Source organism: Lolium rigidum, chromosome 4 (genome assembly GCF_022539505.1).
Source record: "Lolium rigidum isolate FL_2022 chromosome 4, APGP_CSIRO_Lrig_0.1, whole genome shotgun sequence".
Classification (NCBI taxonomy): Eukaryota; Viridiplantae; Streptophyta; class Magnoliopsida; order Poales; family Poaceae; genus Lolium; species Lolium rigidum.
Window position 1 is genome coordinate 54,765,553 of NC_061511.1, and position 18,505 is coordinate 54,784,057.

The 18,505-nt window shown below is 42.4% G+C and overlaps 3 protein-coding genes and 1 non-coding gene across 4 annotated transcripts in view; 2 read left to right on the forward strand and 2 right to left on the reverse strand.

Annotated features, from left to right (window-relative positions):
• Positions 1–943: 943 nt before the first annotated feature.
• LOC124708330 (ribonuclease II, chloroplastic/mitochondrial) lies at positions 944–7,468 on the reverse strand. The gene is made up of 14 exons (XM_047240003.1): positions 7,225–7,468; positions 6,104–6,263; positions 5,856–5,969; positions 5,697–5,774; positions 5,497–5,625; positions 4,780–4,998; positions 4,475–4,657; positions 4,329–4,391; positions 4,113–4,219; positions 3,872–4,021; positions 3,567–3,726; positions 2,776–3,171; positions 2,370–2,594; positions 944–1,631 (listed from the first exon to the last, which is right to left on the reverse strand). Exons 1-14 carry the CDS (start codon positions 7,440–7,442, stop codon positions 1,503–1,505), a joined length of 2,331 nt encoding a protein of 776 aa, XP_047095959.1. The 5' UTR covers positions 7,443–7,468; the 3' UTR covers positions 944–1,502.
• A 259-nt stretch (positions 7,469–7,727) lies between these two features.
• Positions 7,728–7,800, forward strand: TRNAE-CUC. The gene has a single exon. It is a non-coding gene; the product is annotated as a tRNA-Glu (tRNA).
• A 3,108-nt stretch (positions 7,801–10,908) lies between these two features.
• On the forward strand, positions 10,909–13,038 carry LOC124708332. The gene is made up of 4 exons (XM_047240005.1): positions 10,909–11,022; positions 11,489–11,586; positions 11,902–12,116; positions 12,536–13,038. Exons 2-4 carry the CDS (start codon positions 11,494–11,496, stop codon positions 12,813–12,815), a joined length of 588 nt encoding a protein of 195 aa, XP_047095961.1. The 5' UTR covers positions 10,909–11,022; positions 11,489–11,493; the 3' UTR covers positions 12,816–13,038.
• Positions 13,039–13,152: 114 nt separating this feature from the next.
• Positions 13,153–18,505, reverse strand: part of LOC124647068 (thylakoid membrane protein TERC, chloroplastic) — a 21,243-nt gene continuing 15,890 nt past the window's right edge. Inside the window, exons 2-14 of the mRNA XM_047187060.1 lie at positions 18,314–18,429; positions 18,131–18,207; positions 17,626–17,713; positions 17,459–17,539; positions 17,318–17,374; positions 16,735–16,816; positions 16,481–16,530; positions 16,150–16,206; positions 15,984–16,062; positions 15,284–15,342; positions 14,923–14,980; positions 14,688–14,815; positions 13,153–13,699 (exon numbers count right to left, since the gene is read on the reverse strand). Coding sequence (XP_047043016.1) covers positions 14,706–14,815; positions 14,923–14,980; positions 15,284–15,342; positions 15,984–16,062; positions 16,150–16,206; positions 16,481–16,530; positions 16,735–16,816; positions 17,318–17,374; positions 17,459–17,539; positions 17,626–17,713; positions 18,131–18,207; positions 18,314–18,429 — 914 coding nt within the window. The 3' untranslated portion in view covers positions 13,153–13,699; positions 14,688–14,705. The remainder of the gene's footprint in view (positions 13,700–14,687; positions 14,816–14,922; positions 14,981–15,283; positions 15,343–15,983; positions 16,063–16,149; positions 16,207–16,480; positions 16,531–16,734; positions 16,817–17,317; positions 17,375–17,458; positions 17,540–17,625; positions 17,714–18,130; positions 18,208–18,313; positions 18,430–18,505) is intronic.

Here is an 18,505-nt window from a genome sequence, read left to right on the forward strand (position 1 = left end):
AGGCGTTTGGGGGATGCGGCTGGGGAGCGACGTCCCCCAAACGCGGCACGAACAAAACATGTCCCCCAAACGCTCGATCTGGCGCGGTTTGGAGGACGTTTTGGGGACGCGACTGGAGATGCTCTAAAAAGATACTTTTCGGTGCTCCAAAATAGCCTAATACGAGACATTCTTTTTGTCCTTTTGAAGCAGACCATAAACGTCTAGATATAGACACGGATATTTCTCGAAATTTTTAGACCTTTTAAAATACGTTTTTCATCAAACGTGCATCTAGAGCTATGAACCAAAGCACCATGTCATAGGCTACACCTATAATGCCGGCTAGTGCAGTCGCAAAATGATATATCGTACGATATGCTCCGAGCAACCTGGGATTTCATTTCCTCCGTTCTGCTCTGGTGTTTGGTACCCGTCGTTCACCAACCTCAACGGTATCCATTTCAGGCCGTTGTTGGTACCCAGCGTGAGAGTTCCGTAGGTTCCGTTCATGTCACCACAAGCCGCTAGGCTCCTCGTACGTTCTACAGTACTCGCTTCGCACCAGTTTAACAGTCACGCACGCAGTTTAAGATAAAATTTGACCATCCATTTGGACAACAAAATATAAATTTTATAGACATAAAATTTATACCATTAGATTCGTATTTAAAAGAGGTTTTCAATGATATAACTTTCATGATATACAATCTATATTTTATTGATCAAAATAATTTTTTAAACCACGTGCGTGCTTGTTAAACCGATACGGAAGGAGTACCTGAGATTTCAGCGTCGTTTTCCTGTTCGCCTCAGCTAACCCACTCTCCTGCCCATACGAAATTTCAGCGGCATCTTGTACGTGCTTTGGCAACATTCAGACATGATCTAACCGTACAACCAACGTAAATTCCATCTCATAAGGGTCAAATATCAATGAACGAAATCGGAGAAACAACAGTGCTGCCGTAATCCCATTCTATACATCAAGAAAGTATATACATAGCAATAGGTCCAAGATCATAGCAGTGAATGAATAAGATTTCGTATCTGCAGGGTATCAAACTCCAGATCATACGCATGCATGCGTGTAGCTGTACAAAAACCATTACTCCCAAAACTCAGCATCTGAACCTAAACACCACGAGGATCGAAGGAACTGCACTTTCATCAGAATGCCTCAGCCTCAAAATGGGACTAGCAAGATAGTTCAATGATTGTTATCCTCCTAAAAGGTTCACAACGTGACCATACGCCTGCACTTTACCAGTTCTATGAATCCATCAACCTGGGCTTGATAGTGAACTCAAGAACACGGTCCTGAAAGGGGAGATCCTCACCTCAAAGTGCCAAGGCAATGAATCACCTCTAACCCTCCACACCGAAATCAATAACCGTAACAGCAGAGGAAACAACAGGCGATTTGTGTTTCTTAGGTGCATATGGTACCTGCAGGCTGCAGCACAGTTCTATCTTAGGTTCAGTGAGCAAGGTGCTGGGCATCCAGAAGCCATTGTGTGCATTTACTCCGTATCTTCTGGAATCTCTGTAACTGATAAGATGTCGTCACGGGGATGAACCATTTCCACAACAACAGTAGCTCCGTCTCCCACTTTCCCAGCTGCAACCATGGTCGTGACTTGGATCCCGACCTGCCAGTGTCACCAAAGAAGATAATTGGAACAGGGTGCTCAAAATCGGGACAGGGAGAGTCGAATCTATATATCATTGAAAATCTGAAACATTACAAACAAACTAGCGGCAAGTAGGCTAGCACTTGGGTACAAAAGATAACCAGATGAAGCAGCTAGTAATAGCAGGAGGCTGGCTTTCCCTTGACTGCGTAACTTTTAATCAGTTTCGGTAAGGTTTGCTGCAACTACCTCCAAAAAAAGCAAGTTCGGTTGTGTTATTAAATAAGAAGTTAAGCAAATTGATTAGCGTATGTCATCACATTTACAAGTTCACCTATTCCACAGCAGGTAGGCTTTGGTGACCTTCGTCAAAAGTTAGAACCAGAAAAAATAAAGGGAAGAAAATGGGAGCAAGGCAGTATTACTGATTTTCATCAAACTGACAAGGAACCTGGAGGTTCTAGGAATCTATGGAGAAGCAGTGAAGCAAAATTGGGGGCGTCCAGGGGAGCTGGTTCTGACCAGTGAACTTGCATAGGTGGCCTTCCAACTGAACCACACTGGACAAGGGGGGTGATTCCGGGTTTCCTCAGTCAAACTGGTAGACTAGGACTAGTCCAGTTTGTAAACTAGGGGCAGGACAACTAACTCTCAGTGACTAAAGTTCTTGCTCACGATCCCAAGCAAAAGTAAAATATAGTACTGCAGACACTTCACCATTAATCAAAAAATTATTGGATGAATATGTTGACTTACATCCAACAAAAGCAAAGTTGCCATACGATCCTTCATGAACTTAAGTATCAGTGCTTTATACTTCCTCCCCTTTGGCTGTCTCCTTAAGTATTCCAGCAACCAGTAACGTAAACTGTTACTATGGAGCCTCCTAGCTACTTTAACATGCATGCTCGCAATAAATGTCATTCCTTCTAGGTCACCAGCTGAATATGGTGGAGATTCACCTCTAAGAAACGCCTTTACCTGCAATTTTTTAATGTACAAAATTAAGTAGATCATACTTATGTGGATAAAACTATAGTCCATTCATAACACATGAAAGAAATTGGCAATTCGAAAGAGCAATTAGTTCACTATTGAAGTCCTCCAAACTGTATCATGTCTCTATTCACATAGTTCATATGCTTAATAGACGCATAAATACCTGATAATGTGCAAGCAGATCGACATATCTTCGAATGGGGGAGGAGAACTGTACATAACCAGGAACTCCGAGGACACCATGTGCTACAGGTTTTCGGAAATCCATTTCTGCAGCACGAAGTACACTGATATTGGCAACGCTCCTGGCAGGCCCTTCAGGTAGATAGGCAAATGCTGTCACAGCTGTACTAGACTGGGGATGCCCTCTGTACGGCAAAGGAATATTGTTGTCAGCACCAAAAGCAGCTACCGCCTCCCCGCAAAGTATCATCATCTCAGTTACAAGCTGCATTGCTGGGTTGGTTTGGTCTTCAACATATAGGTTAATGTTTGGTTCAGGATCATCAGGATTTGCCACCTTGATACGAGGTTCTATCATAGAAGTGTCGATTGAACCCTGCAAAATTCAGAGTGTCAATGGTGTCAAGTATGAAGTGCACTCATAAAATTCAGTTGGCTAGTGTACACACATAAAAGTTCAGAAAGTCCCCAAAGGTACAGACTTGTGCTAGGTGGTATAAGGAACTAATTATTTGAGAATGTAAACTGGAGAGGGTAAAATTGCTTATTCGACGTGAAAAATGATCGTCCAAATTGATGGAGAAGTTATTTGCAGCATATATGGACCAGAGTACAGAAGTATGAGCGTACATCAGTTACTGGCAGTCTGTTTCTTTTCTCATTCTAAGAATTAAAATGGTGCTTGCCCCTTTCATATGCTAATCAAAAATGACTAATGAAAGGATGATATATATACCAGCAAACAGAAAAGGACTATTTAGCTCTTCTTACTTGGCTACAACGCCATTGCGCACGAATTGAAGCAGCTTCTTGAAGAATCCTCAGGTCTTCCTCTTCTTCCAGATTCATGTACAGCAATTCAGTTGCACCCTCATACGTTAACATGTAGGTAGGTTTGATTACTGAGTTCTCTATCGTATATTCTGCAATACTATGTACACACAAAATGAATGAAGAGTTGTAGACAACTTCAATAAACTTATTATAAAAGAAAGACATAATACCTCCCAAAGAAAAAAAGAAAATATAAAAGACAACTGGCTGATAAAAGACACAGAAAATAAGCAGACAGTTACCTTCCATCTGGATGCAAAGTCACAGATACACTCACAGATCTACAATCTGTACCCTGTTGCAAGCTCATAGCATTCATGGCAAGCCTCTCTGGGAACATTGGATAGGTGGCAGTTGGTAAAAATATCGAGGTTCCTCTGTGCATGGCTTCCCTGTGAGCGGAACATAATTTCTTTACAACTAAAAATAACAATTCTGTTGATAGAAAAGCTAGAACTGCTGAGCAGGAGATGCAACAATAACCTGTCAATGATGCTCCGGGGTTGAAGAAAGCATGTTGGGTCAGCTACATGTATCCAGACTTTTATCCTACCATCAGGTAGTCTAGTTGCACTTAGTGCATCATCAAGCTGATTACCATAAAAAATTGTAGTGTTTAACGGATTTATCGGTGAGCAGAGGATTTTATATTATGCAGTCTCTTGTGGAAGATGCATGGGTAGAAATAAAGAAACATACTTCATCAGCCTCATCCACGTCAATGGCATACACTCTCAAATTTGAAAGATCCTTCCTGATATGCTGAAAGTGAAATGCCAGATATATTGAGTGTATATGTATATATGAAGAGCATCAGTGATTCAGAATTCAGGAACAAAATATACCTTATCTGAATCAGGGCAATCCGCCAGAAGCTCCTCAGCAACAGACAAGACTTCCTCACTATATGTGGTCTGAACATCGTATCTGAAAAGATCAAGGTTGACATGCACGGGGAAGTACCCAACATTTATGAGAAGCTTTAGGGCAGCTGATGAAGTCCGTGAGAACCCCAGAGCCTTGAGAATCTGTCATCACATTAACAACCATGTGCACAAGCGTCGGCACTTTGTCTCAACAAAGCATGATACTAGACTAAACAATATTTTTTAAGTTGGAAAAATGATGGTATGTGAATAGGATAGTTTACATTTCCCGCCATTCTTCTTTGTGCATCACTACATGCATCAACTGCATATGCCTGAAGGGACTCAATTTTTTGTTTCACCTTCTCTTCCATCAACCATGAACTTTTAGAAGGCTTAGAGTCTAGAGGCAATGCTTTAGCAGACTTGAGTAGGTCAACAAATTCTTCCAGTTCCTTATCAGCAACCTCTTTAGCAAGCTTCCTTCGTATAAGTTCATCCACCTACTACCAGATGATAAACATAAGTCTACCAATCAATACAACAATGCCAAAACCAAATTGCAGAAAGTTAAGCAACTACAGAAATTTATGGGAACATGCACTTGATAAAATACATCAAATCAAATATTTCGCTGCCAAAATATGCCAGATTAGCAAATGGAAGTCCGCAAAACATCTAATCGTGCAAATCAGAGGAAAAATATAAGCAAAATCAGCACAGAGAGATAAACATAACACATTAATTTGTACAGACCGCTGCCATGCAAAAACAGAGTAACACAACAGGCTCAATAGTGCAAAATGAACAGGTAGGCTTAGAAAGAGGGAACTAAATTTCCACAGAATTGGAAGCATTAATCAGTCCAGGCTTGCTGTCTATAGGACGTATGTGATCTCAGAGTTTTATCAAAATGCATTTTTGCAACATTAATGAGGTCACCACCTTATTCAGAATCTGTAACAGGAAGTGTATATAACACATATATTTAGAAAATTTACCTGAGCAGACGGTCGAGGCTGATATGTGGACGAACCTCTGTTGTCCACTTTCACAAAATAGACAATATCCCGTGATAGCAAGAAGTGTGCACAGTAGCTTTCCAGAGACTCCTTGCTACCATATACTATCTGAGAAAAATCACAAGAATCAGATTTGTATACAGAAAGACACAGGATAACAGATCTTATGAACCCCTTACATCTGCAAACTCCTCAACTGTTACTGATTTGTCCTTCTCAGAAAGCTCCATCCAGGCACATTCCAAGATGGTAGGGTCCTGTAGCAAACCATATGATAAGAGATAAGCCATGATGCATATTATACATAAGACACTGACGACTCATGCAACATTTCTCACCAAAAGATCTTGCGCTTTCTCGAGAAATTCAGCTATTCTTGAGCAATCAAAATCTATGGTACCAGGTACGACATATGTAACCTGCTGGGGCTTTATAGATGACAGGATACCATTCTGTACAAAAGTAACAACCAAGTCAGAAGAGAATCCAAAATGCCTCTCTATCAGTGAAAAAAGTGTGCATATGCCCTCGGAAATAAATCAACAAGACAGACTATAGTTAGTTAGTGACCCTCCCTTTTTCATACCTGGTCAGTCACTACCCAGTTTTTCTTCCCATCGGGCCTTTCTACAACTGCGAGCAAGGATCGCTCAGAATCTTTGACGAATTCAAGCAGCAATCCTTTTCGTAATGTTTTCTTGTCTATCTTACTGTCCGACAGTTCCTTTGTGCCCTGCAACCCTATCCTGAAAAAGAGAAGCAGAATCCAAACTGTAAGGTTCATTACTGTCAATTTTAAAAACCAGCATATAATAATCATGGACACAAGTCATTACAATTTACAATCATGCTTGATTAACTCTAACAAGCAGAACAGCAGGAGGGAGCCGACCCAACACAATAAGCATACGTAATCTCTGTCTCTCTTAAAGGACTGCGCAAGACTATCCAAATCTCAACAGTATGTTTAAGTAAGCAATTAACTGTCATTGATAAATTAAAAGGTAATCTTCAGAACTCATGACACGAAAATGAAAGGAAGGAAAAGGAAACCTCCGCATTGCTCTGTGTGAATGTAACTGAAATCCTTATACATTTCGAAAAAGTAGCGTCACAGCCCAGCCCCACATAAAATGGTTTTCAACAAATTAACTGTCATTGATAAATTAAAACGCACTGCAATCTTCATAACCCATGACACAAAAATCATGCCGAAAAATAAGGAAGGAAAAGGAAACCTCCACAGTGCTCTATGTGAATGTAACTTTAGCCCTTACACATTTTGAAAAGCCGGCGTGACAGTCCATCCCCACACGAAATGGCTTTCGAGACTACGACGTTAACAGTCTGATGCTCCACGACTATAGATATCTCTTTATGTACAACGGAACGAATTGCGTAGAGATTATGTATGTAGAACAACTGCTGCAAACCCTATCATCGTGCGCCCAAGCAATCGCTCAGACCGTCAGACGACTGCCGAATCCCGATCCCAGGACTGGGGCCTAGTAAATAATTCCAACCCTGGTTCTCTGTTCCATTTGGTACAAGCAGCGAGCCAGCGAACCGAGAAAACGTGTATATCAGACCATGTCCTCGCCGGCGCCAACGGGACGGAGACTGAAACGGTGGAGGAGTCGCCAGGTAGCGCGGCGGAGAGGAGACAGCAGAGCGCAGGACCTAGACCGGGAAGGGGGCACGCATTACCTCGCCGAGACCCGTACGGGCCTCCGGGACCGGAGCTCCTGGAGGACGGAGTCGACGAGGCGGCCGCGGCAGGCGGCGGTGCCGCTGAAAGCGAAGCGCCCGACCGGGGCGGCGGCGGGGCGGGCGGCGCGGCCGAGGGGCCGGAGGCGGAAGAAGGCCAGCGCCGCCGTGGAGCACCCGCTCGCCGCCCGCGCCGCCATGGGCGACGGCCTCATCATCGACTCGCCGGAGAGGGCGAGGGTGAGTTGGGTTTTGGCGATAAGAGGAGAGGAGAGCTGCTCGCCGCGCTCCGCAGGACGAGTGGAAGAAGAAAGACGAGGCTGCCGCGTGCTGATGTGGTGGGCTGGGCCGGTGTTGCTGAACTGTATGGGCCGTGCATCACTCTGGATTCGGCCCACACGCATGTGGTTCAGCCCATCAGAGCATTCTGCTGCGGGGGCGAAGTGATAAAGTGATGAAGGTCTAACTCGTACTAGAATAACAGTAACCAAAGTTCGACATGATCCGTCGTAGTCTAGGTGGTTAGGATACTCGGCTCTCACCCGAGAGACCCGGGTTCAAGTCCCGGCGACGGAATTTTTTTTACATTTTATCAGTCAACTTTTGCGATTTTTTTCTTTCTAAAAGTTCCATACATCTCCACGGATGATTGTCACCTATGAAATGCAAACACTCGATTCACACTAGATGGTCCAGTCGGTAACGGAAATTGGGAGTGTAGTTTTCAGCACTAGAGGAGACATTCTCTTTGACATTGGCTTAGTCATCATGCTCTGAGTACATGTAAACATGTAAGGGAGTAATCAGTAATAGACATTGTTCACTAAATATTCTTGTATAATAGCAGCATGTAACTTATATATTAGTAGACCTGTTCATACAAAAAAAACAGTCACAGGGACATCCAGTCTAGCCACACAAAAAAAAGAGTCCTATAAATATAAATTTTAATGGAGTGACTCACTTGATAAACTAGGCATGCACTCATAGCATGCCTGACCATGGGCAGCCCGGCCCGAGGCCCGGCCCGGAAAACTCGGGCCTGGGCTTAAAAATGTTGGCCCGACGCCCGGTCGAGCCAGGCCTAGGTAGCCCGAAAAGTCCATTTAATACTACGGCACGGCCCGCGGCCTGATGGATATCATGGGTATTTGGCCGGGCCTGGCTTGGGCCTGGTTTTTGAGCATCGGGCTTTCCTCAGCCCATCTCGGCCCGACATATGGCCAGGTATAACTGACAGTCATGGGATAGGCTGGTTGTCCCAAAATGCGCATGATTCTTGGTTCTCGGGATTTTGAGCTCTTCAGCGATGCAATGCTAGGAAAACAAGTTTTCAGAATTTTGAGCTCTTCAGTGATGCAATGCTAGGAAAACAAGCTTGGTATCTTGTGGTAATTCTAGACAGTTTACATGCTCAGGTACCAAAGGGTAGATACTACCCATGTGTTGTCAGCAGAAAGTCCAAAAGGTACATCAAAGGACTTGGAAAAACAATTATTTTGTGGTTGTGATGTGTTGTATCATGGATTGATCAGATGTATTGGCAATGGTGAGACTAAGTCTATTTGGAATGATAGATGGATTCCCATCATGTCATCTCACAAACCTATGGGACGTCGATGTGATGATCATGACACACCTATGATAATTTCAAACTGAATAGATGAAATGGGTGATTGGGATGAAGGTAATACTTAAAAAATGTCTCTTTGTTCGATCTTGATGCCGATGCAATCGTTTATATTTCCAAACGAATAACTAAATTTAATAATATTTGGTCTTGGACTGAGGAGAAGACGGAGATTTACTCGGCCAGATCCTCATATAGAATGCTTATTAGGAAATCGAACCTAGGTTCGGACGCTGGTTATTACAATACTGGAGGAGAAGTTAAGAATAAATTGTGAAAACTAGTTGTTGTCCCCAAGATAAGGATCTTTTGATGGTGGTTAGTGAAATATTCTTACCATGCTATAGTGAATTGGTGAGAAGACATGTGATGAACTCTAAAGCTTGTAAATTGTGTGGTCATGAGCATGAACCTTTCATGCTATGATTGACTTTCAACATGGTAAGCTCATTTGGCTAACTACTCTAGAAAGATCAGCAAGGTATTACTCTTCCTATCTTACATCCTTTGTAGTTGGGCATAAGATTTTACAGGATGACCGCATCTCTAATGACACAAAAGCTATCTGTACTACATCTGGACTAACATGAATATGTTTGTTCAGGACGACTAGGTTTGTGGCTTTTGCTCCTATATATTGAAGTCTCATGGACGCCACCCTCGGTAGGTTGGGATATGATCAATACTAATGGTTCCCTTGACCTAATTAATAAGGTAGCGGGAGCTAGTTATGCCATACAGAATCGTGAGGGGGGCCTGGCCGATGGTGGATGTGGATGTCATATACATATTATATATGGATTCTTTCTTCAGTAAACTCCTAGCCTATACAGATGAGTCGGAAGCAGCCGCCCGCTGTCAACTTTCGCAGGTAGTTCTCCAAATGGATTGTGCCTCAGTTTTCAGTTTTCACCATGTGGCAGGATTCGAGACATGTGCGTGTGGAGACGGATCCTCTAACATTGACGAGCCAAGTCAGGGGAAAAGAAAGTCAGAGAATTGTAGTGTAAGTACTCTATTAATTACTGTAGATAATTACTAGATAGTATAAAAAGTTAAACTAAGTTTTGTTACACCATAATTTTACTTCTCTAAATACGTAACATAAATTTGTATTATGTAATTGCATTCTAATTATTTTGGCTTAAGCTATATAGTTTAGAAGAAGGAAAGTTAGGGCATTGTTGTAGCTTGTCCAACCATCTCCAGGGGCTGACCCAAACTTAGGGAGTTTTTGTGTGGCCATGGACAGACGACGACACGCACGGACACCCCTTTCCATCCTTATGTGTCCAGGCATGGCCCATTTGATAGAGAGACAAAACCAACCATATCATCTCTCTTCTCCGTTTCTCTCTGGCTTCTTTTCCCAATGGAGGCTCCCATGGCTACCGGTGGGAGGGTTCCCACTGCCGCCGCCCTCGCATGGAGGCCCCCGTCGCTTTGTGCTAGTTTTTTTTTCGTCCCTACCGGACTTCATCGCCGCTGAAACGAGCTCTGCAACTGTTGTGGGTATACTTCATAGGTGTACCATCGACAGTGCCTGGATTTGGCAAGCCCGGGTGGCCCATAGACGGTGATGGTGGCATGAGGCCCATCGGGCGGCCCAGTTGCTGTAGATCAAGTTGGATGAAGACCAGCCCAGGAACAAGGAGCCGGATCCACCGGACCGATATTGGTGACGGATCCGGCTTGGCCCATTAAGGGTCCGGATTCGTGCGGGTAGAGGGGGTCCATATCCCGAAAGAGATGAAGGCTCTAAGCACATGTTGGTAACGGGATGGATGGATACCCTAGCACAGATCCAAAGAGAGATGAGATCGCAGGAAGAGAAGCAGCACGGCAATAAGCAGGGATGAGATAAACGTAGCAGGGAATGGTGCGATCTTATACCGTTAGGAAAAAGGGAAAAAAACCCAAACCGTCCATTCCGCATTTCACGGCATCTGGCCCCACTGCGAGAGTAACCCGACCCGTAGTATATCTGTCAATCTGTGGCCTGTGGTTCGGAAGTTGACCACCCACCTTCACCTTCCTCCCATCCGTCCCACCGCACCGCAGCAGTGGACGCGAGCGGAGGGTGAAGAGATTCGATTCCTCCGTCGATCCGCGCCCGCCGGAGCTCCTCCCCCTCTCGCTCCCCCCGCCGCCGTCCGTCCGTCCCTGCGGTAACTCCGACCCCTTCGCTCCGATCTCGTCTCAGTCCATCCTGGTTCTGCCGATCGCGGATCGATCTGGACGGAAATTTCACCGACCATCGGCCCTTTCGAGTGCGACGGGTCTCGATTAGATTAATCCCATTTTTTCTTCTATCGATCCACTCGCGTCTAGCTCAACCTATCTATACGCGTCCGTCCATGCGAAGTCAAAAATGGCGCACATACATAATTATTATCTTTTTTTTTGCTTCTAAGGGGACATGTATTAAGATGGTAGGACACTAGGACAGCTGCTAATTCATTCATCTTTGCTTTGCAATTTCATTAACACGACGTTCCCTGTTGCGTGCGTTCCGTTGTTGCCGCCAGGCTGTTGTAATCTTTGCTCATGTTCAGCTGTTTTTCTTAGCAATTCAGTTACTTACCGATGATTTTGTCTCGTCTTACTGACTGCTACGGGTGCTTGTTTATGCAGGAGCGATGGGCTTCACTTCGGCTCAACGGATCGCGCTCACCGTCTCCCTGTTTGGCGTCCTCGCGTTTCTGCTCGGCGTCATCGCGGAGAACAAAAAGGTTGTCTTCCTTTTCTCTTGTTATACAAGCACTTGCCAGTCGTACATTTTGTTGTGAACCCCTTAGAGGGTGAGGAATTCGGTACTTGCTCGGAATATATTTTTCACCACATCATTGAGGAACCTCCTCTGCAATAAGAGCACTGCCCTCCCTCGTCCCAACCAGGCCGGGTTCACTACTTTACTTTACTCGAATTGTCTATCAGGCTCACCATCAAATTAGTTACAGAAACCTCATCATCTATGGTACCATAACTTGATATCGATCTCTCTGAACATTGAACTTAATGTGGATTTTGTTTTGCCGTTCATGCAGCCCCCTTACGGGACACCTATCAAGGGAAAGGATGTCGTCATCTGCAAGTTCCCGAGTGACCCGACCATTGCAATGGGGAGCGTGTCCATTGTGGCGCTCGTGTTAGCTGCCATCATCGGGCACGTTTCCATCTTTTTCCCATACAAGGGCAAGTCAGTTCCTCGAGGAGCATTATTCCAGAGCACCAGCCTGTCGGTGTTCTTCGTCATCGCGGAGTAAGTTCCCTTCAGCTCTGCAGCTAAGAGTTTCATGCTGACTAGAAGCAATAGTATCTAAGATGAATCTAGCCAGAGAGCGCTGCCTTTGATGGAGATTGGCTGTGCATTGTCAGTCTCTTTTGATAGGCCCTGAATTATTTTGATGTTGCACAGTTCCGTAGGTAAATGCTGAACAGTACAGACACTCTTCTTCAGTTTAGTGGAATGTCCTCTAGGCGATATATTGGGCCTTGATGTTCAAGGGTTTAATTTTGGTTGGGAGTATTTGATATGACAGCTGTTACATTTCCCCTGTTAGCATTTTTCTTGAATCATTACATTTTATGCATAGTACCGCAGTCTCTTGCAGTTAGTATCTTACTCGTGCTAACCATGCTACACATTATTCATTCTACTAACTTTTCATGTGAAATCAGGCTGGTGTCAGCTCTGGCTTTTGCGATGCTGCTCTGGGCAACGATCACGGAGAGTCACCATCGCACCAGCAACATCCACCATGACATGGACACCCAGTGCCCTACCGCAAAGACTGGCCTTTTTGGAGGTGCCGCTTTCCTGGCCCTTGACGCTGCTCTGTTCTGGCTTGTTTGCCAGATGCTGGCCCTCAATGCAAGGGCTGACTATCTGGACGAGGACGGCGACAAGGGTGAATATGGCCAGGTTTATGCTGAGGATGGTGATGGCTCCAAGGTCTGAGTCATTAATCTGCAGGGTTTCATAATTAGCATCGCTTAGATATATCTTAGTTTACATCATGTCTTCAACCAAGTCGGTTTAGCTCTCCAAAAATTGTAGATATGAAGTGCCATTTCCATAGTCGTATATAAGGTTATTTGCTCGTTCCAGTTTCAAACTGAACTATAAACTGCGCCCCAGTTTGTCTTCTTTTATTGAAAGTTAAAGAATCATGTTCTCCGCAGAATGTTTGATTGCTCCATATTTTATGTTCTGTTGTTTTGTGATTGTAATTCTGGAAGGTCGTCAGTGAATTCTGAATTTATGTGCTGCGATTTGGAACCAACAGGATTACATCACATTGTACGTACATGAGTGACTGTACATTGAGGAAATGTAGGAAATAATTACATTTGACAGCATGTTTCTACAAGTGAGGTTCGATCAGCAGGAGAATGGAAGAATGAAATGGTACTTACATTGACACTCATTGCTAAGTTACAAACATGATGAACATACCATCATGTTTATCATAAGCTAAATGTTCTGTGGTATCATAACAAACAACCATGGCAAAAAATTGTTCTAGCAAAACTTATCACAAGTAGTGTATACTTATTTGTCTTTGGTTTTGCTGTCAGCCGTTGGCCTGTTGCTGACTTAACATTCCAAAACCTTCTGTGGAACTTGTAGGGTTTTTTGGGGCAGGTAATGGAACTTGTAGGTTCTGTATCAGGCATCTATGTCATGCCTTGATCATCAATCTTGGTCACAGGCTGAATTGGCCTCAACTCCATAAACGAATGGAGGCTCTTGCCTGCTTGGTTGTGTTATGCAAACTGCAAACAAATGGAGGCTGCTTCTGCTTTATATCCTCCAGTCACGACTAACTTGAGTGAGCTATACTGGCACCAAGAGAGAGGGACGGCTTAGATACATGTGTGTAGTGCCATCATATGCAAGAGGAATTTCACATGGAAGAAACCAAGACATACAAATATGTTTCATGTGCATAGTCATACTAATGTTGAACAGCACAAATATCTTTGGGTTCTGTTTTGTCACAACTCATGAAATGGCCATTCAACCATTTAAGAATGAAATGCAATACTCCCTCCGATCCATGATACGTGCTGTGACACTTATTATGGATCAGAGGAAGTACTAGATTTGGATGCTATCACGACCAGAATCAGTCTGATCTGTACATACTTAAAATTCGAAAAGCAAAGCCTGGAAAGCATACCAGCAAAGGATACGTTATAGTAGACGGTGCGGTTCTTGCTTATAATGGAGGGATGCTTAAAATCACGTAAAAAAACAGAGGGGTGCTTATAGTAAGTTCTGGAATTTGCAGTCTCAGTCACTTCAACCAGAATGGTTATGTTGAATAAGTGGCTGTAGAGAAATCCAGGACTGCCTATCTATTGTAAATTAGCAGGTTACTTGCTCCTAAATTGTACCAGTTGTGGAATGGTAGCATGTGGATGGCTCAAAGTAGTTAAGTGACAAGTATGCTGTAAGTACAAGCCTAATGTATGCCAAACATGCACAAAGCCTTAACATTCCGATATGAGGCCAAATCCATTCAAGGCGCTTCCTTGTTCTGCCAGTTGTTGGCACTTGCAGTTGCAACCTCGTGTATTTTCTTTCTCTAAGTTTAAATACAATCTAGAAGGAAAATATTTAAACTACAAGCAAAGTATAAGTTAAACATACATACATGGCTTATAACATGTGTTGTTAGGTTAAAGATTCTTTGACGTAGTAACATAAACATTCTTTACTCTTTAGTGAGAAAAGGGCGAATTTTTCTAGGTTGTAAATAGCATCTGTGTGTTGTAGTACGACTATCCATGAAAGAATACAGCAAGCTTAATTCATTAATTTTACCTTCTCCCAGCACGCTGGCTATTTGTCACGTTCCTGGTCAGTTGATGCTTTTCTTAGACTCAATATTACTCCGCCACTAAGACATGTGGTAACAATAGCAAGAGAAGCTTCTGTTGGTATGTGATAACCTGCCATAAATCAGCATAATCAGGGCAGTCTGCTAATGGAAACACTAGATCAAAGTGTAGAACCCAATGAATACAACAACTAGCTAATGTGCTTTCTGATTGCTCACCACAGAAGTCAAAGATCATCTTTGTCCCTATGAAGCCCAAAACGATACCAACAGCAGGCTGGAAAGCACATTGCCAATAGCAATCAGTGGCAAATAGATAATAGCCAAATATATGGATATGTTCACCCATTGACCATTCAAGAACCATGGTACCATATACATGCGCAAGGGATTAAGGAAATTGGAAGCGATAAGGCAACCACCACAAGTTATCACTACTATGGACCAAATCTCAGTGACAATTTCTGAATTTTGTTCTTTTAATAGTATAACTGTAAACTAATAAGAATGCATAGCTAGCTGAATAAAGGATTAAAAATGCAAATAATTCAAGAAACATTAAAAGAGCAAGGACATTTACCTGCAGATACTCCAACTCAGACATGCTCTCAGAAATGAGTACATAGAGTGACCTCAAACCTACAAGGTAATTGTTCTGTCACATTATTACACTAACACTTCATAGTGAATTAAAAATGCACAAATTTGTATTCTACACAAACATTCTACATCAAGATCTAATGTTATCCAAGGTGCTGTTTCATGCATCACTTATCTTCACTGTCAAGTAGGTGCGATTACCAAATGTCCAGTTGCATGATAAGAGATGATGAAATTACTCAGCCATACTTATTACATTGGGTACTTGTAAATGGTAAGTATAAAACAATCATGAACACCAAAGATTTCTACAAATTTAGGATTGATATTACTAGTAGGCAATGTGTGGCTGAACTAACAGAAATAGAATTCAGAGGTGATCAGATATACTTTGAGCTATTAACTTTCATACATAGACAACAAAATTTGATGTAACAGGCAACTTGAACATCATGAATAAAGAGCTCTGAGCAAGAATGAAAGAATAGAGTGCAGGTTGGAGTAAAAAAAAGATGTAGGCCACAAAAAGCCTCAGGAGGATTAGTTTTGAAACACACAAATCAGATGTTGACAGTGTAATCCATCAGTAGTGATGAAAGAGTTTTGTCACAAGAATAGTCCATTTGTTTATTAAAAAAAGCAGTGTATGGTGTGTTCATAGGGACAGAAAGAAGGTTTACCAGAAATAGCAAAAATATTTGATGACAATATTATCAATGGATCTCTTGTTACACCAAAGACTGCTGGTATTGAGTCGACCTACAATTTAAAGATGTTAATCCCCATGCTCGAGGTCGCAAAATGGAAAGGGAAACATCACACAGGAAGTATAGAGAACGGACTTACAGCAAAAGCAATATCACTTAGCTCGATCACTGCCAGAGTCAAGAGTAATGGTGTGGCCTGCAGACACCAAACAAAGAATGAAATGTTCAGGAACAGATAGCTCTTTACGAGGTTGAAGTACTGTCTTGAGATAGTCCAATCAAACACAAAGCACTGCTGTTGTGGTTATAAGCTTCTGTGCATGCAGCACTAGTAAACTAGTCAAACATTTACGTGGAATTGGTAAAATTTGCAGGTTCCAGCACATGCACATATCAAGTTCGATAACTAATAAGTAATCATGCAATAGCTAGTGTGATAAATGATCCTGCTTAATTTGAACACCACTTACTTTCAGTAAACCATCTTGATTTGTCAAAAACCGGTCACCATCATAATAATCTGATAAGAGCAACAGAAGAACGAGTTCAACATGCATGCCAATGAGTGATTACTAATTCCCAGAAATAAGGAGTTTGGTTTCAAAGAAATGTTTCAAAATTTCAGCAAGGATCTGGTCATTGTGGGCTTGTGGCTATGATCTGGAACGGAAAGTGAACCATGCTGATATCCTAAATAATAAAAAGAATTAAAGGAGTTGTTTACCAGTGACAGGAATGAATTTTTGGCATGTTTTCACAATGAAGTTATCAGACAGATCAGATTCTTCATCGCTTCCAGCAAATAGCTGTCATAAGAATATGACTATTACATACACATGTATTGCATATATTAATATAGTGAAAATAATTAACAAATATCATACTCCCCACATATTAAATTGGATCTACAACAGCTTACTAACTCATGGAAAACTAGGTCTAATTGTTATGGTATACTAGAACAAAAAGACCAAATATAAAATCGGAAAAAGAAGAAGCGGTTATGCCATTAGCTTCTATATGATGGAAGAGTTATGCTGAATAAGTGAATGGTAATGTAGTACTGGTACATGCAACTAAATTGGTTGAATATATTGTCAAAGACATATATGAGGCTTGCTTTTGCTCAAAGGAAACTTTCAGTGGAAAAGAGGAAGTAGACCTTTTTTAAGTGCTAGCAAGAACCTATCATTTTGATAAAGCTAGTTTCCAATGTATAAAAGCAAAAGTAACTATGTACGTGAAAGGAAAATAAAATATGAAAAGCATGATCCCCTTTTTTTTTACCACAAAGAGGAACAATTTACCTTGTAAGAAGAGAATAGCAGGATCAAAGCAAAAAATAAGTTCACCGCTTCAAAACTCTACAGAACATGAGGAATTTATAGGAGTTGTTATAATTGGATAAAACAGAAAAAAAATAACAGTAACATGGGAGAATAGCTTACCTGAATGGTTGCTACTCCTAGGATGATCAACGCTGCACGGAAGATCACCGCCCCAGCAATACCATAAGAAAGCACCCGATTCTAGTTGCCAATGTGACAGAAAAAACTGAGCAGGAAATCACAAAGTATATTTGTACTGTATCTATCACATAAGCTATTAACTGTACCTGGTTCTCCTGGGGCACTTTAAAATACTTGAAGACCAGGATAAAAACAAAGAGATTGTCCACCGACAAACTCTGTTCCAACAAATAGCTGGTACATAGCAGAACCTGATTACACTGTTATACCTCAAATGTAGAAGACATGAAAAGAACTGAAGGCTAATATTAAATTATGAAGCAAAGCTTTTCTAAGAAATCAAGTAGAGATATTCAAATTCGCACTAAGCAAACTAACTTGGACAAACCAAAGAATGAGCTTAAGCACCCATGCATGGTTATTTTCACTAACCCTCTTCCTATTCGCCAGAAAAACATTTTCCTACGCGAGTATGCGTAGACAGAGTTATGCAGTTATCCAAGCATCTAAAGCCAACATGCAATATCCACTAATTTTCTCGAATGGGCTCTTGTATGGTCCGAGAATTCTAATGCGGATAGGAATCACACCTCCAACAGTTGTGTAAAACAGCCTGAATGTTAAAGATTAGTGGAGATGCGTAACACACACCCTGCAAAATACTCCGACGCCTTCTCAACACCGTCCTTCAAGGCGATGCTAACGCCGAATAGCACTGCAGCGATGACCTGCAACGAGGACAGTGTTCGAACTCACTACCTCAGCAGAAGCGATGGTCTACTATCTATATCACCAAATCAATTTCGCCACATCTTTATGTGGGCAGCTACTCACCACCAGCGCAACTCTTCTGATGGCTGAGTCTTTTGGGGTAATGCTGGATTCTGGCGCAGGCTTCAGGCTGCCGTCGTCAACTTTGGCACGCGGAGTGGAATTCTTCGTCACCATCTCTGCAACATATATCAAGAAGAATGCTTATTAGCTCACAACATATATGATCAGTTCTTCGGTGGATAGCACTGGACC

Excerpts from the sequence above, each read along its gene's own strand:
- LOC124708332 (XM_047240005.1), top strand. The coding sequence starts at position 11,494 with ATGGGCTTCACTTCGGCTCAACGGATCGCGCTCACCGTCTCCCTGTTT. Across the intron at positions 11,587-11,901 it reads TCATCGCGGAGAACAAAAAG|CCCCCTTACGGGACACCTAT; the intron begins GTTGTCTTCCTT and ends CCGTTCATGCAG. Across the intron at positions 12,117-12,535 it reads GTGTTCTTCGTCATCGCGGA|GCTGGTGTCAGCTCTGGCTT; the intron begins GTAAGTTCCCTT and ends ATGTGAAATCAG.
- LOC124708330 (XM_047240003.1), bottom strand. The coding sequence starts at position 7,442 with ATGATGAGGCCGTCGCCCATGGCGGCGCGGGCGGCGAGCGGGTGCTCC. Across the intron at positions 6,264-7,224 it reads CCCGTACGGGTCTCGGCGAG|GATAGGGTTGCAGGGCACAA; the intron begins GTAATGCGTGCC and ends TCTCTTTTTCAG. Across the intron at positions 4,999-5,496 it reads AGCCTCGACCGTCTGCTCAG|GTGGATGAACTTATACGAAG; the intron begins GTAAATTTTCTA and ends ATCTGGTAGTAG.